At 35.0% G+C, this 16,277-nt stretch overlaps 1 protein-coding gene across 1 annotated transcript in view; it reads right to left on the reverse strand.

Annotated features, from left to right (window-relative positions):
- Positions 1 to 1,590: 1,590 nt before the first annotated feature.
- Positions 1,591 to 16,277, reverse strand: part of LOC149801290 (uncharacterized) — a 29,558-nt gene continuing 14,871 nt past the window's right edge. Inside the window, exons 2-3 of the mRNA XM_089954293.1 lie at positions 8,287 to 8,464; positions 1,591 to 4,584 (exon numbers count right to left, since the gene is read on the reverse strand). Of these exons, the coding sequence (XP_089810419.1) occupies positions 2,662 to 4,584; positions 8,287 to 8,460 (2,097 nt within the window). The 5' untranslated portion in view covers positions 8,461 to 8,464 and the 3' untranslated portion in view covers positions 1,591 to 2,661. The remainder of the gene's footprint in view (positions 4,585 to 8,286; positions 8,465 to 16,277) is intronic.

Genomic DNA, 16,277 nt, shown 5'->3' on the forward strand with positions numbered 1-16,277 from the left:
TCAATACTATTCAAATTTCGACACTTTGCAGGCTGTTAGTGTTTGATCGAGAGGAAATTTTGAAATGTTTTTGTTGTAGGTTCCATTTCTTATGAGATGGTAACTAAATTCTTAATGCTATTTTCACGTGAATATCTTCTATAAACATTATAGAACATTATATTAGTCTCTTTGACCTTCGATTTTTTGCAAAATGTTTATTTAAAAAAATCGAAACACTATATATCAGACATCTTGTCAAGTTTTATCTTGGTACCGCAAAAAAAAAAAAATATTCTGCGCCATGATAAATTTGCTTTGAATTTTGAATGATGATATGAACAATTATGGAACAACATCAGGGAGAATATTACCGAAGCGAGTTTCAATAAAATTAAAAAATGTCACATTCTTCAAAAAGATTATGAAAATAAAGGATTTCTTTTGATTTGACGTTATGAATATTTAGTTGATACAGTGATACCGTTTAATTCGCTGCAACTATTTCTTTCTCAAGGTATTTGTCGAATAGCATGTATTACCGTACACAGGCTGGGACAGACGTAAAACTCAATAAGATATGGATATTACTCAAGTGGACCTATAAGCCTTTTTTTTTGAAAAAAAAAGTATATTAGAGATATAGTCAGTTCTTAAATATTGCCATCATATCGCCAAACATTTCTGATAATAGAGATTGTCGCATGTGTTAACATGTTCACTGATGGGAGAGGGTTAACCCTAATTCTAGTCCTAACCTGTCCTACATTGAAAATCTCTACTACAATGCTGTGATTCAGTGGCGTTAAGCATGCCTAAAATGAATGGTCCGGAATGTATGAGGCGACTCTGAAATAAGCGAAAAAGAAATTTGAAGGCTGAATCATGGACATGGTATCACAAACAATTAGTCCGCATAGATTTAGCAGTCGGATCAAGGTAATAATTTTAACTGTGATTCATATATGCATACCTTTATAAGATAAATTCAGCGCAGTTAGTACGTCAATTATCAGAGCACTCAGAAATATCATAACCTATCCAAAAGTTTCGAAAATGACGCATTTGTGGCTGCCCCATTCAGCTGGCAAAACTACCCATTTCCCTTTGCCTCTGGAAGACTTGGGAAATGGGATTTGGGAAATCGAACAACGCTCTCTGGTAATGAAGCTGTCATATAGAACATATAGTAACTGTATAAACTGTAACTGTCAAATGACTGATTAAGAAATTATATCAGACTTATGACTTCATATATCCACGAAAGAAAATTACTGGACGTGACACATACAACTTCTTTCAAACAATCTAAATTTTGTCTGTGAGCAAATGATCATTTTAAGAGAGAATGATGCGGGTTAAGATAGACGTTTGTGTGTGTGTGTGTGTGTGTGTGTGTGTGTGTGTGTATTTGTTTGTTTGCTGGGTTGATGTGCAGAGGGTTTGCCCCTTATCAAAATTATATAGGTAACAAAAAATATGAATCCTTCTCTATCAGATGATAAAGCAAAAGAAAAAAGAAGAATACAATTTAACACATCTTTTTACAAATCAACATACTTGTCTCTAAAGATGGACAAAAGCTCGGACTAGAAGAATTAAAACTGTAACTTTGTGTTTAAACATGTAATTTGTAAATTTTACAATTTCCAAACAATGTTTAACAATCGGATACTTTTTGTATTTTGGTATTGCACGAACCTTGTAGTAAAGAGTGTAAAGTCGCCACTGCCGACACATCATTCGAATATGTCACACTGTTCTTTTTGGCGATTTATAGACAATTTCAATTTTCCAGTACAACTACTTTTGGCTTTTTGGACTGTCGAAGCATCAAAGGGACGTAATTAATAACGATCCTCTAGGTTATCGTTACAAACACTACGTCTTAAAACATGTTCATGTGTTTGTTGAATATTCATCTCTCTATCTACTATTTGTTCCAACTTGGTCGATATATTCTACCAGTGCTTTCGCACGTATTAATAGGTAAAGAATAAATCCAAACACATTTTTATAATGAACAATTATTTGAAATGAAACTGTGACTATATATTTAAAAAGTCTCTCTCTAGGAAATGTAAAAAACGTATTAAGTGCATCGAGAGGGTGGATATGAATTATGAATTTCAAATTTGCAGAAGGTGCCCACATCTACGGTTCGTTAGAAACGGTGGAAATTAGCAACATTATAATTTCTCAATAAATTCGTGCTAGTGGAAGATTTATGTATTCATCGTAACGATATTAGCAAATAAGACATAAAAGCCACATTCTATACTGCATCTAAAGAAAATGGTTTTTCTATTATTACCTAAGAATCCGTTTTGTTTTATTGTTGTTTTTTTTTTGTTGTTTATCCTCCGATTAAAACTGAAAATGCTATCTTTGATTTAACGGTTGAGAATTTTATGACATAACCATTAAGAGGTCTTAAAAGTAAAGTCCTCCTCTAAGGAACAAGCCAAACACGACAAAGCAGGTCCCCTTGCATCTAGTATGATCTTTTACTCATCTGGAATATTGTGAATGATTTCACTCCAGCGTGTTTCTAGTCACAAATACTGGCAATTATATGCACTGAAATCATTTTCATTTTGATTCAAAATACATAAATATACTTTTATAATTAACCCCCCCCCATAAAAAACTGAAAACTATCCACGATTGAGAGCGGTATCATTATTGCCTTTTAGCGTTTGATTCGAGCTGTCCTGGGGATATAAATGAAAGTGTCTTGTTATTTAGTTTTACTTTCGCTTGATCGTCATCGTCGTATTCGTTCTTAATTTGCCTCGCACTATCCGCATAAATGATCTCTTTTCGATCTCCACATTCATCAATAATATTTATGGAAGGTGTGGAAGCGGAAGAGGTCTGAAATGGAGGGTAAATAGTCAGGTTCTTCACAGGGACATTTGTCTTCCTTAATGATACGGAACTATCATAAGTGTCCGTTATAGTGTCAATTCGAGTTCGAGCATGAGGTTTCGGAACGGCAGGTATCTTAGATCTTGCATCGGGATTATTGTTGCTTGCATGATACTGTGCAATTGGATCCAGTGAAATGCTCGGAATTGACAGCAACTGTGGGCTCTGCGTTTTAAGCTCTTTAGTTTTAGGCGGGTGTTTTTCCAATTTTAGCGTTATTATTCTGTCAAAAGTCTTTGTGCTTTCAGGTATAGGATCTTCTACCTTGGTAGATTGTTTGGCGGGTTCATGATTCTGATTACTGAGAGAAGTTTGCTCCGTACTGCGTTTCACCGGGTCCTTATTAACCACAGTGTCACCTTTGGCAAGATAAGCTCCTCTACTAAACCGCGAAAGAGTTCTTTCTTCCTTGAGCGTGCGAAGTTCTGTTGGCGGTTCAGTGCTTCCACTGTACATGATCTCATCCTGCAGCGCTTGAGAGATGACGGATGGTGGCGGGTTCTTTAACACACGAGAGCTGGAACTGCTGGCCGTACTTGCACGCGACTGTAAGCTGCTATTAATGACTGAAGGAAGCGTTGAAACGTCATCATTTTGAATTATGACTGCTGAAATTTTCTCTTTCCTAATAACTCCAGAATCTGTGTAAAATGCTAGGAAGTCGTATTTGCGTTTCGACTTTTCTTTTCCTTTCATACCTTTCTTTCCTTTCACATGTTTTGGCTGCAGTACTGTGGCATCCATTTCTGCTTCCAAGCGTAAAAGTTTGGTACTTACTTTAGACTGGTTTGAGTTGTCACTCTTAACTCTGTCGGCCCTTTTCTCGGGATATTCGAATTTCAGTTTTCTGAGATACTCATTTTTACTAGAATGCCAATCATACATTGGATAGAGTTTTCTAGTTTTTATTTTCTGTCTATTAAAATGTGTTGGAGTCACGGATTCTCCAACGGACACAACACTCAATTTGTTCTCATAAATAGCGTCTTTTACACTTTGGGTTGAATTTGATTTCTTATTCTTTTTTCCAGACACAAATGAGTTGCCTGGCGTTAAGGGACTAGCTCTTCCACGAGTGCTTCCTTTCGTTTTAGGAAATGTTAGCAGTGATGGTTCTAAACGAGAAGAATCGTTATGCTTCTCATGCCTTGATTTCTTCAGCAACTGCATTTGGATCGGTTTCCTTTTGGTTTTTGAAGCCAGGAAACTATGACCTATATTTATCGTCGGCACGAAACCTGGAATTTCATTTGTCAAATTCACTGGAGAGGATGATTTAAGATGTAGCCCGTCTAGACCTTTCCTGGAATCTTTTAATCCTAAAATGAACTGGTTTTTCTCTTTCTGAACTGAAATATTATCAGGAAGATTAGAAAATGGAATAGATGTCTTCATGGCGAACAAAGGATCTGGACTTTTACTTATTTTACTGATTCCTTCTCTGAATACACGGTGGTCATATCTGCTATTTCGAAAGGCATACCCACCTCGCATAATGTCATCCTTTTCACGCCTCGGAGAGGTAGAATTGGATCGAAATGACGCCTTTACGGGAGGAAGGTTTCTGATATTAAAGTCAGGATCATCCACAAGGTCGTTGTACTGGCGAAGAAGATCTAATGCTTCGTCCTTCGAAACATGGTTCAGACGTGCTCGCATGGTTGGTCCACTCACCTGAAAAATATATCTTGTGCATATTGTTTTGTAATGAATGAGATCCCCAAACTTGCAACTTGTTCAAGATTAGAATTATTATTATTATCATTATTATTATTATTATTATTATTATTATTATTATTATTATTAGTAGTAGTAGTAGTAGTAGTAGTAGTAATGGTAGTAGTAATAGTAGTAGTAGTAGTACTATTATTATTTTTATTATCATTATTATTATTATTAGTAGTAGTAGTAGTAGCATTGTTGATCTTGTTGCTATTATTATTATTATTACTATTAGTTCTAGTAGTATTAGTAATAGTTGCATTATTAATGTTGTTGTTATTGTTGCTGTTGTTCATTTTCATACATCGTTTTTAATTTTAATATCAACATCACTATCATCATCATCATCATCATCATCATCATCATCATCATCATCATAACTTCATCTTATATTTCTTCTTCGTTCTGAATAGTCCTTGTCGGATAAATTTAAATTAATTCGGGTTCATTCGATAACGGCCGACATATATGTCAGTATAAGGTCGCATAGACAGAATTTAGACAAACCAAAGCAAACATTTTGGGAAATCCAATAGATGTCATAAAACGACATTTTCCAGAATAGTTATTAGTAAAGACAATATAGAGAGGCTTATTCTCACTCTGATGGCCCCTTAAAAGTTTTAGCGGTTAGATAAAGTAATCCTGATTTGCTACGCTAAACGTGAAGGTGTTTTCCATACGGACTTCAAGGTTTTTAATTATGGACATGTGTCGGAAATTTGTGGACATAAAAGCGAGAGATTTAGCTGCATAGTATGAGTGAGTCTCAATAAGGCACAAGGTGAGTCCCAATGGTATACAACATGTTTCTTGGTATATGTTTGTAATTATTTGTTGAATTATTTATTTCAAACTTACGCTAAACTTTTTCTTGAGATCAGAAGCTAAATGTTTGCATGCGTTACATTATATGACTCATGTATTATAGGAATGAGTTCAGACTGAGTAGTTTTGTATGCAATATAAATCATGTAGTATAAGAATTTCATGCATTACTCTGACACGCATTATGATAATTCATTTGTCTTGACGGTTATATAAATCATGGATCCAAAAGATTTCGTGCGTTTCTTTTGATACGAATTTTGAGATGTAAATTATATCTTTTAAATGATTTGTATCATGTATATTGAGAATTAATTCTTCTATGACAGTTCATCTAGTAATGTCGTGCTGTTTATCAAAGAGGTCTAGTTATGTCATGTTCCAGTAGGAAGCGAGAAACCGCTTCAAAAGACACTAATGTTCTGATAATTGGATGAGTGGCGATCTGACCATATTGGCTTAGTTCTGTTGAAATGGTCTAAGACAATCTCTGTCGTGAAAAGGTGAGAATATTGTTTGATCACAAGAGACTTAGTAGTAGTTGATCTTGACTCAAAATCTAACACGTATTTAGTTTGGATATGGTATTTTTACATGAAGCAGAATTTTGTTCCGTACCTGTATTGCATAGTACAAAAGAGCACAGTCTACAACCAAGACGGTTGATGGCCTGAAGATGTATGTGTGTGTGTGTGTGTCTGTGTGTGTGTGTGTGTGTGTGTGTGTGTGTGTGTGTGAGAGAGAGAGAGAGAGAGAGAGAGAGAGAGAGTGCGCAAGGAAATATTTCACGAGTTAATGGGAAACATTTGCTATTGTAACCATATCGTTATATCTACTTAAAGGTGTAAATGTACTTTTTCTAAACAATTTTTTTTAAGGTTAAGGCCTTGATTTGCACGAAGTTTTAGCCACTCTATGTCACTGAGATTGATTACTTAATTATTGCATCTAAAATAATAGTAAAACAACGATCTTTTATAAATGTAGATTATGGATATTGTTATCTGCATTCTTGTGTGTTATTTTTTCATTTTTTATTTCATTAGATGCTATTGTAATCTGACACTGTATGTTGGACTTAACCTTGTCCTAAATCGAGTTTATTTCCAGCTTGACCTTTATTTTGTAAACATTAGGAACGTTCTAGTATTTTTTTTTATAAATGTTAATTGATGTATAAAGTCAAGTTGAAGACTATATAATCTTGCTAATGGTAATAATTTTCATTTGTGATTTAAGATCTAGCAGAATCAACTATATTCTTTTGGTGTTCAAAAGTTCATTTGGGCTGGAATTTCTTTCTTTAAATTATTCAAGTGAATTTTCTCTGAAAATACAAAAGTACTTTAATAACATTCTTGGAAATAGAAAATTGGAATTTTAATGAAATACAAACAAAATATATATTTTCTGATTGTATCATTGTAATCCAACAAAAGACTGCTGACACATTAGCGTGATACAGGTCATCAATGACACGTCAACACTTTCAGAGTTGGACTTAATTTGGATTTGTACCAAAGTTTATGCAGAACTTTAAATTATTTAGGACTTATGTCTGTAATTCTATGATTATTTTGGAAATTAATTCGCAATACCGTAATTTTTTTTTTTCATTTTCACTTTGTATTCTAGAGGAAATATATTTTTTAAATTTTATAACGTTTCTTGCTTTTCACTCATTTCTGTTCATTATATTTAGAATATTGACTCTTGACAAAATAATGCTTCAAACTTTGTATCTTGTTCTCACTTAATAAATGTCTTCAAACGAAAATGAAGAGATTTTTTTTTCGTTAGCAAATTTCTTGGCGGAGTCAACATTACTGGGTGGGTGTATTATAGAAACATAACAGAACGGTCAATAGACATCACAGCGTAATATCATGAACAAGAGAATTTATTCATTAGAGTTTAATTGTAAGATTTCGATTTCTTTTTTGTTTACAACTTAGATGTGAATTTTTGTGTATTGACTAGCCTGCAGTCTACAGATGTTGTACTTTAATTTCGATTGCAATTTAATGGCAATTAGTGATATCGCCACTGTGGCGATAAAAGTGGCCATTGCCAAAGTGGCGATGTCATTTGTTCTCTTATATTCTTTTACGTACATGAAAAACTAAGAAAATTTCTACTTAAACATTAATTTAGTGTAGATGATTGTTCTAGTGTAAGGACACATTTTTTTTTGTGATAGAATCCTGGAGATTAAAACGGAGACATCGATATTGCAGATGAAACTTGCGTGGTCTAGATGTGCAGACAGGAAAGTATCATACTTGAGAGTTTTTAAAGACAGAAACAATACGGAAATGTACAAAAAATGAGAGATAAAAAAGATATTCTGGACTGAGAGAAGAGCTGTCCGTATAATTATACAGTTTGTGTCTAAGACACAGAAAAGCTACAATAGATTCATGCACAAGAAAGAAAGATAATTACATTGTAGTTTGTTTCGAAGAGAATGGTCACAAAACTTGGATGTGGAAAAATCACGTGTTTCAAAATAGTTGATGCTCAGTATTTTAATAAAACAGATCACACAATTCATAAAATAGAACAATTTCTAGCCAAGTAATCTCTCTTTCTCTTTCTCTGTCTCTTAAAATCAGATAAAGAGAGATTAAGTGATTAAGATTAGGGGTTGGCGGATTAGGCTAATATATATCTGTAAATGCATAAAACAATTTGACCAAGATTTGATTTATGACATTTAACGCAATAAGCAAATTTAATAAAGGTTTAATCGTTAAAATCATCGCGCAAAGCAGATTTATATATGTGTTGTATGTCTTTCTGTAACAAGGTATACATTTATTGTACCTGCAAACGTGGACTGTCCCGATTGTTGTATGCGCGTCCTGGTGACAAGGGAGATAAGCCAATAATGGTGCTTTTCACTGGCAGGTCTTCTCTCCGATTGTGTCCATTGTATGTTTTCGTCTCTCGGCTAATAATCAGACCGCCAGCAGTCGCCATGGTTACGGAAACTGACATCCGCCTGAAAAGAAACTTGCTTTAAAGTCCTACTTGCTGCTGATTGCTTTATTTATATAACCTAGCTCTGATTGCAATTTATGACATTTCATGAGCATCGTTATACTGATTTAATGTATTATCCTATTAAACAAGCCGTTTTATGATTGATTCTGAAAACCGTGATCAGAAAGATTCATTCTCTATAAAAAAACACAACAACAACACAACCAGTTACTCTTTGTCATAAAGACTAATTTTGGTTAGGCTGTCCATTTCTTAATATAACATTTGAAAACAGTTGTGTAATTTGGGATGTTTTTTTTCTCGATTACCCCTGACTTCGCTCATTCTGGTATAATAAAAGGTTAAAACAACTAACTGAGAAATGTTGAAAACAATATACTATCGTTCCAAGGTTTAGGTGCTATTCTTTATATTTTGCTCTGAAAGTTTTACTTTTATTGGCATCATATGTTCATTATTGTAATGAGGTTCTGTTCGACGCCACTGAATGCATGCATGCATACATACATACATACATACATACATACATACATACATACATACATACAGACGTACGTGCATACATACATACATACATACATACATACATACATACATGCATGCATGCATGCATGCATACATACATACATACATACATACATGCATACATACATACGTACGTACATACAGACGTAAGTAGGTACATACATACATACATACATACATACAGACGTACGTACATACATACATACATACATACATAAACAAAATCTGTTCATCTCTAGGCAAACGTTTATTGACCACATTCTAGTTTGCCAGACGTATACGTGATACCGAATACTTATCAAAAGAACTGCACGTTTCCCTGAGAGATAACGAGAGCTATGTTCCCATGGTTACATCCAATGTAATTAACCTAATCATCACAGTCGGCTAATGAGGATGCAAACCAAGGTCTTCCCTTTGATGGTAAAATCGAAGAATATACACAAAACTCCCAGCACATCTTCAAAGGTAAACATCATTATTCTACAATGGGTATTTCCAGGTAGGTCCAAAAATGCTCAGAACATACATATGAGGTCCTAGCCACAAACTGACCGATCATTCAAGCCTGATTACAAATATGTTTTCTTATTTTTTTAATTTTTTTGGTTTGGTTCTTTACATCAATACAAATAGTACATTCGGCACTGAAACTATGGGAGTAAAGAGCCTTGTCCAAGGCAAAACCATGGTAGCCAGCCTGGATCGATGCAATGTTAAGATCTGAACCCGTCTACATTCGGTACCAAGTTCGGCTTGCTAAGCACTGAGAACTTTTGTTGAAAGGATAACAAAATAAGTCATATCCTTTGATGGTAAAATCGAAGAATATACACAAAACTCTCAGCACATCTTCAAAGGTAAACATCATTATTCAACAATGGGTATTTCCAGGTAGGTCCAAAAATGCTCAGAACATACATATGAAGTCCTAGCCACAAATTGACCTATCATTCAAGCCTGATTACAAATACGTTTTCTTATTTCTTTTTATTTTTTTGGTTTGGTTCTTTACATCAATACAAATAGTACATTCGGCACTGAAACTATGGGAGTAAAGAGCCTTGTCCAAGGCAAAACCATGGTAGCCAGCCTGGATCGATGCAATGTTAAGATCTGAACCCGTTTACATTCGGTACCAAGTTCGGCTTGCTAAGCACTGAGAATTTTTGTTGAAAGGATAACAAAATAAGTCATATCCGATGGTGTGGGATTTTCCCATCCCACACATACGCTTATGACTGACTATCGAACTCTCATTGCTGACTAAGAACGACCTAAATTAAAACGTTTTTGACAGATACTCTTTAGCATTTTCCAATAAACTGAAAAGGATTTGGTGAATAACAATATGCTACCACTTTCATGTAATCAATCGCAGACATACAGAGTACTTAGAACCCACATGTCTTATTCACAATGGCATTATACTTTAAAAAACATCTATCTATCTATCTATCTATCTATCTATCTAATCAATCGCAGACATACAGAGTACTTAGAACCCACATGTCTTATTCACAATGGCATTATACTTTAAAAAACCGTCTGTTCATCTGTATACACAGACTTATCAATATATATATATATATATATATATATATATATATATATATATATATATATATATATATATATATATATATATCTGTGTGTTTATAAGTGTGCGTGCGTGTGTTTGCGCTTGTGTTTGTTTGTGTGTGTGTGCGTGATTGCGTGTGTGTTTGTGCTTTTGTTTGTGTGTGTGCGTGCGTGCACGCGCGCGCGCGTGTGTGTGTGAAAGAATTTAAATCATGTTGCTCCAAATGCCTGAAGGGTTAATTGAGCAATTTCTCTTTTGTCTTTGAGAAATGCAACTGAAAGATACAATCAGTTTATTCCAGGCATATTCAAAATATTCAAAACATTCACATTTTAAACAGTCACTCATATATATATATATATATATATATATATATATATATATATATATATATATATATATATATATATATATATATATATATAACCGATTAACATTTATCACTCGTTAAATCGCCATTGATTTTTCATTATGTTGTCTTGGATTATAGGATGTTCTTGATCATACTGTTATGAGTGTGCAATTAAGCTTAATTAGCTTGGCATTTCAGAAGGACAAAATTACATATTGCCTACGTGGCACATACTTAGAGAGGCAATTGGGTGTAAGAATAAACTTTTCCTCTTTTTATCTCACCCTCTGCCTCCCTCTGTGCTAATTACATTTATCTGTACTTTAAAAATGTAAACACGATATTCATAATGCCATTGAAATTATAATTGTACGAGATTATACTGTATTGTGTTTATGTATGATTTTTATTATTGTTGTCTGTGCTTGTGACGTGATCTGCAACTTTTTGTTTATTTACAGATTGTTCTTGTTCGTACTTGGAATGCATAAATGGCCATGACATCACTAACTGACCTGGTGCCTGTGGAAGATCAGGCCAGTTTGTGCTCTGAACTGTCTGTGTAATGAACCTCTGCGAAATCTTCCCAAGACTCGTGGTCAATGTTCAATCCTTGAGAGTGTTCTCAAGGAAGTCAAAAGAATCAAAGATGTCTTGATGGAACATTTTAAAGCGTTCCTTTTGACCTCCTTGAGATCGCTTTCCCGCCTCCAGCTCTCCGTAGAAAATTTCTTTGGTAGTCTCTCTTTTGACATCCTTGCGTCGTGGCCTGCCCCTCTCAGCTGTGATTTCATCAACGGAGCGCATACGCTTGGAATGCTTGTCCGTGCAAAAACCTCAGCGTCTGGGACTTACTCTGCCATCTTATCCTCACCAGTTTCATCAGTCACCTCATTTTAAACATGATTCAGTTTCTTGGAATGGTGTTTGGACAATGTCCATGTTTCATATACAACATGGTCTGCAGCAACATGTCCTTGTAGACCTTTGTTTTTTCGTTGGTGCCTTTGCGCTTCCACACAATCGTCCGTTGTCTGCTTTGTCAATTCTGCCGATGATTTAGTCATCACTGTGGAAAATATTTGATAGTGTTCTACAGAGGCAGGTGAAATTGTCTACTACCTTTCGAGTTTGAGCATTCACTTGTGATGGCAGGAGTTTCATAAGGCTTTCCTGGTGCAGGCTGGCATCACATCTGGCTTCTTGATTCTGATTATTTGATACAGTTGTCTCAGACTGAAAAGAACTGACCGATACTATGTTCTGTGTCAGCATCGGGTTGAGCAGTGGTTAGCAAATAATAGATCACGAACAGCTCCTCCTTGTAACTTCGTGCTCAGCCGTAGTCTCTGAAGACTCTAAGAGAGAATGCAACCAAACTTTTCATCTACGTTTCAGTGTTAATATAGAAACAAAAACAAGGATATTTATTAAAGTAGTTCAACTACTACTATTACTACTACTACTACTACTACAGGTAATACATTTAATAACGTGATTCCGCTTTAACGCGATGGCAGCGTGGCTCCCATTTTTTAAATTAAGGTGACCTCACTTTTTAACACCCTAAATACATGCTCTCGAAAAAGCCGATTATTTGATCAAGAGGTTAGTTTAAGCTGATGGCATTGAAATTTCAATGCACATTTTCTACGGGGAAGATTTCGAATTTTTTTTAACGCGATCCTGCTTATATCGCAATGTTATTCTTTGGGTCCCGAGCATCGCGTTATAACGGGTTTTACTACTACTACCACAATAACAACAACGACAACAACAACCACCACTACTAATGCTACTACTACTACTACTAATAATAATAATAATACTGAGTGAATAAGATGGATGTCAAGAAACACTGATGTGAAAGGAAATGACACTACAATGGATCGAATAAAGAGTGCTGATTAGATGCTTTAAGAGATACCGCTCCGGTGGCCTAAGTGGTTAGAGAGTCCGCCTCGGATGCGGGAAGTCGCGGGTTCGAACCCTGGTCGAATCATATAAAAGACTTATAAAAATGTACTAACAGCATTAAGAGGTTAGTGTTAGGACTTTTTGGTCTGGTGTCAGGATAATGTGACTGGGTGGGACATGATGTTACACGTCTGCGGCTTGATGTCCCAGTGCTAGACATCACTATAAACTTTCACACTGCAGAAATCGTAGCGACATGACCGAAAAATTCTTAAAGCTACGTTAAATAACCAAATCACACATATACATAGATTCTGTAAGTATGCATCGAAAAGCATTGCGCAGACTGTCTCAATTAAACAAATTCTTCGTGTGATTTCAACTGTAGAATCTAATAGTTCTCCTTCCGCATGCGTTCTACGTCAGTATGCACACGTTTAAGCGATATGTCTGTAAAAATGTATCCCACTTTATTCTGTCCTTCGAGTTCCCCTACTCTGGTTTTGAAAGGCTATGATTTCGCTTCTTTCCAGCATTCAGATTATACAGGTAAGCGTTATAAACTAGAGAGTAATTTGCTTAGAAGTAATTAAATACAAATTAATAAATTAAATGGGTTGAAGTTTTAGGGGACATATCGATTTAACAATTCAAAGGAAAAACAGACCCAGGATTTCAAATTTAGTCGATAATACGCCGTTTTATACCCATCAGTTACAAAAGACGTATTCTTGATAAAGTTTTGAGCAGGGCTAGATCAATACATATTCAATTAGCAACCAAAACATGCACACAGACTGAACGATTGTTTATCAATTTTGGAATGACAAAAAAAAGGTTTTCATTTGTTAGATTCCTTCATTCAAAATATTTGAATTACCAGAGCTAGTAAAATTATGTGCCAAAATATACCGATGTGTATGCTAGTACTAAAAAATACAACAATACTATCAAGACAAAAACATCATATACAGCATTATAAATATAGATATGCCTTTGTTTTTTGCACAGTCTTGCCTCAAAGTGTTTTCCTGTAACAAAGGGTACTGATGGATTAGGGTTAAAATTTCAATGTAGTGATTTATACAACCGTACAAATTGCAGATTTCGTTGCCACGAATGCTTCAGCACGATGAACTTGTTTTCAGCGCAGCGTTTGGAATGGTAAATATAGATAAGATAGACAGCAAATATGACAGCCGTAATAGTATACAACTGACATTAGTATCGGGGTTTTAGTGTTAGATCACTGCGTTTATCTTGCAGATGTATTAAAATGAGAACGGGTTTTGTCTCAATGGATGCCGTATACTTACAGTTAAATTGTCCATTTCCAATAATGGTAATATGACCTTGGATGTCAGTCGCATGCCACGTTTGAACTGCTTTCAAGAAAACGAATTCGTATTTGATGCACCAGTCATTATGGCGCACAACATACTCATAGTGCGTCTGTCACAGCGTACATTTGATCAGGGCTATAACATTCAACTGTTGGTCAGCAGTGTACGTTCGATTTTTATTTATTGCTTGACATTCTGACATTTGCGTCCTGAGTCAAATCTGTAAGTATCGAAATCGGACTAAGATAGGATTCGTATGTAAATCCAGTGATAGAGCGTTTTGATATACTTTTGGCGAAGAGTTTATGACGATTTGAAAAGCAACGTGTCGATTGACATCTGGGTCTCGAAATGAGACTCTGAATTAGATTCGGATATTCTGAATGGGACATAGTATTGTTTTCGCTCATAAATATTTTATATGTCAGGAACCCGCGCACGGAACTGCTCTTGTGATTACATCTTAATCCTGGATGTTTGAAGAAAAATAAAACACAACAAGTTTTTGAACCATTCTTTTCCTGAAAAAAGGCCTATTCTCTTAGTTTGAAAGGAAACACGGAGAAATAGCGCGATATATCATGCAAAAACGCCGACGTACCAAACTGTTCTGAGTGGTTAATATTACAACTCCAGTAATTCAACATCAGATGCATATGACATTGTGACGTTATTGTCCAAGTAGGTCAGAATGATGTACCTGTAGTTTCTTTGAAAGACGTCGAAAATGTGGTACGGAAAGTTACGTAAAGAGAGGTATAAATAATGAAGATTACCAGCTGAAGGATAAAATAGTATCAGGTTCGGAACATCTTATTTAAATAACGTTTTGCTCAAGATTATGCATGTGCTAAATGGAGGTTTGTTAAATGATGGTATACTAAATATTAAAATGCGTGTTTGATTAATTTTTAATTGCTTTGAATGAAGTTAGCCCATAAAAGTTATGACATCCGATAGTGGTACTATAATATAACAGACCATGAATCGTTTGCAGTAATAACTGTACTAGCTATGATAGAGTTTTAGCTGTCCTCCGTTATGCCAGACCACGCATCGTGTACCGTACTTGATATAGTGGTGTTTTGTAGAGCTTGCAGCCTCCACCACGCCAGAAAAATAAATAGGCAGTACATTATAATTCGCTATGCGTATGTTAATTGTTGTATAAGTTGTAATATAAAAACTGTAGCTGAAGTGGAATGATTACGCATGCACAGTAGCTGACACACTATGAAAGACAAGAATGCCGGTTGATAAAAATAGAAATGTTTACAATGAAGTCTACAATTTACAAAGCTACATTATTGATATATTAGGCAGGGAAACATTGAAGGGGTATGCTAACACCCAGACAAGATACTCATCAGAGAGGTCTAGTAAACATAAAACGCTGATTCAATAAACTAGAAAATATTTAGTGGACTTGAGACTTAAGTGAAATTCAGACAGAAAGCTACCGATCTCCTGAAACCCTTAGGATGGTTAGCAGACTTACAAAGGAATATATGTACTTGACACATTAACATATTCTAGCAAAATAGGCCTTTTGAATCAGAAATATTTCCAAAAGGTGGACCGGAATATATTCCACTACATTCCAAAACCTACCATGTTGGCCAACACATCGACATACGCTACACGTGTCAAACATATGATCAAAGTATCATAACAGTATTTCTATTTGTGCTATTAACAATTAATTTGCGACAAAGTAAATTGTTTTGTAAAAAAACAATTTGATGAAATATTTTCTTTTGATTAACATGCTATTAATATTATTAAATAAAGATGACTCGGGGATTTCAGTTCATTGGTTATTGACGGAAACTATCGAAGTATCGGTTCGACGAAAAAGTATCATGGTACATACAACCAGAATAAAATATCTCGGTAAACCGTGTACCGGTAACATGTTTCACTTTGCTCATTAGTTAGCCGTTTAGAGAACCTCATTTGTTTGTGTGACGACATTGTTCAATCCAAAGTGTAGTCTTACAGATTACTCTAAATATTTGTGCTAAATATAATAAATTTTTGTCTCATGAATTATTGCTGTTGTATTTGTATTTAGAATATATTACCTTGATTA

The sequence above is a fragment of the Sinohyriopsis cumingii genome, chromosome 4 (genome assembly GCF_028554795.1).
Source record: "Sinohyriopsis cumingii isolate HCF-2022 chromosome 4, ASM2855479v2, whole genome shotgun sequence".
NCBI lineage: Eukaryota > Metazoa > Mollusca > Bivalvia > Unionida > Unionidae > Sinohyriopsis > Sinohyriopsis cumingii.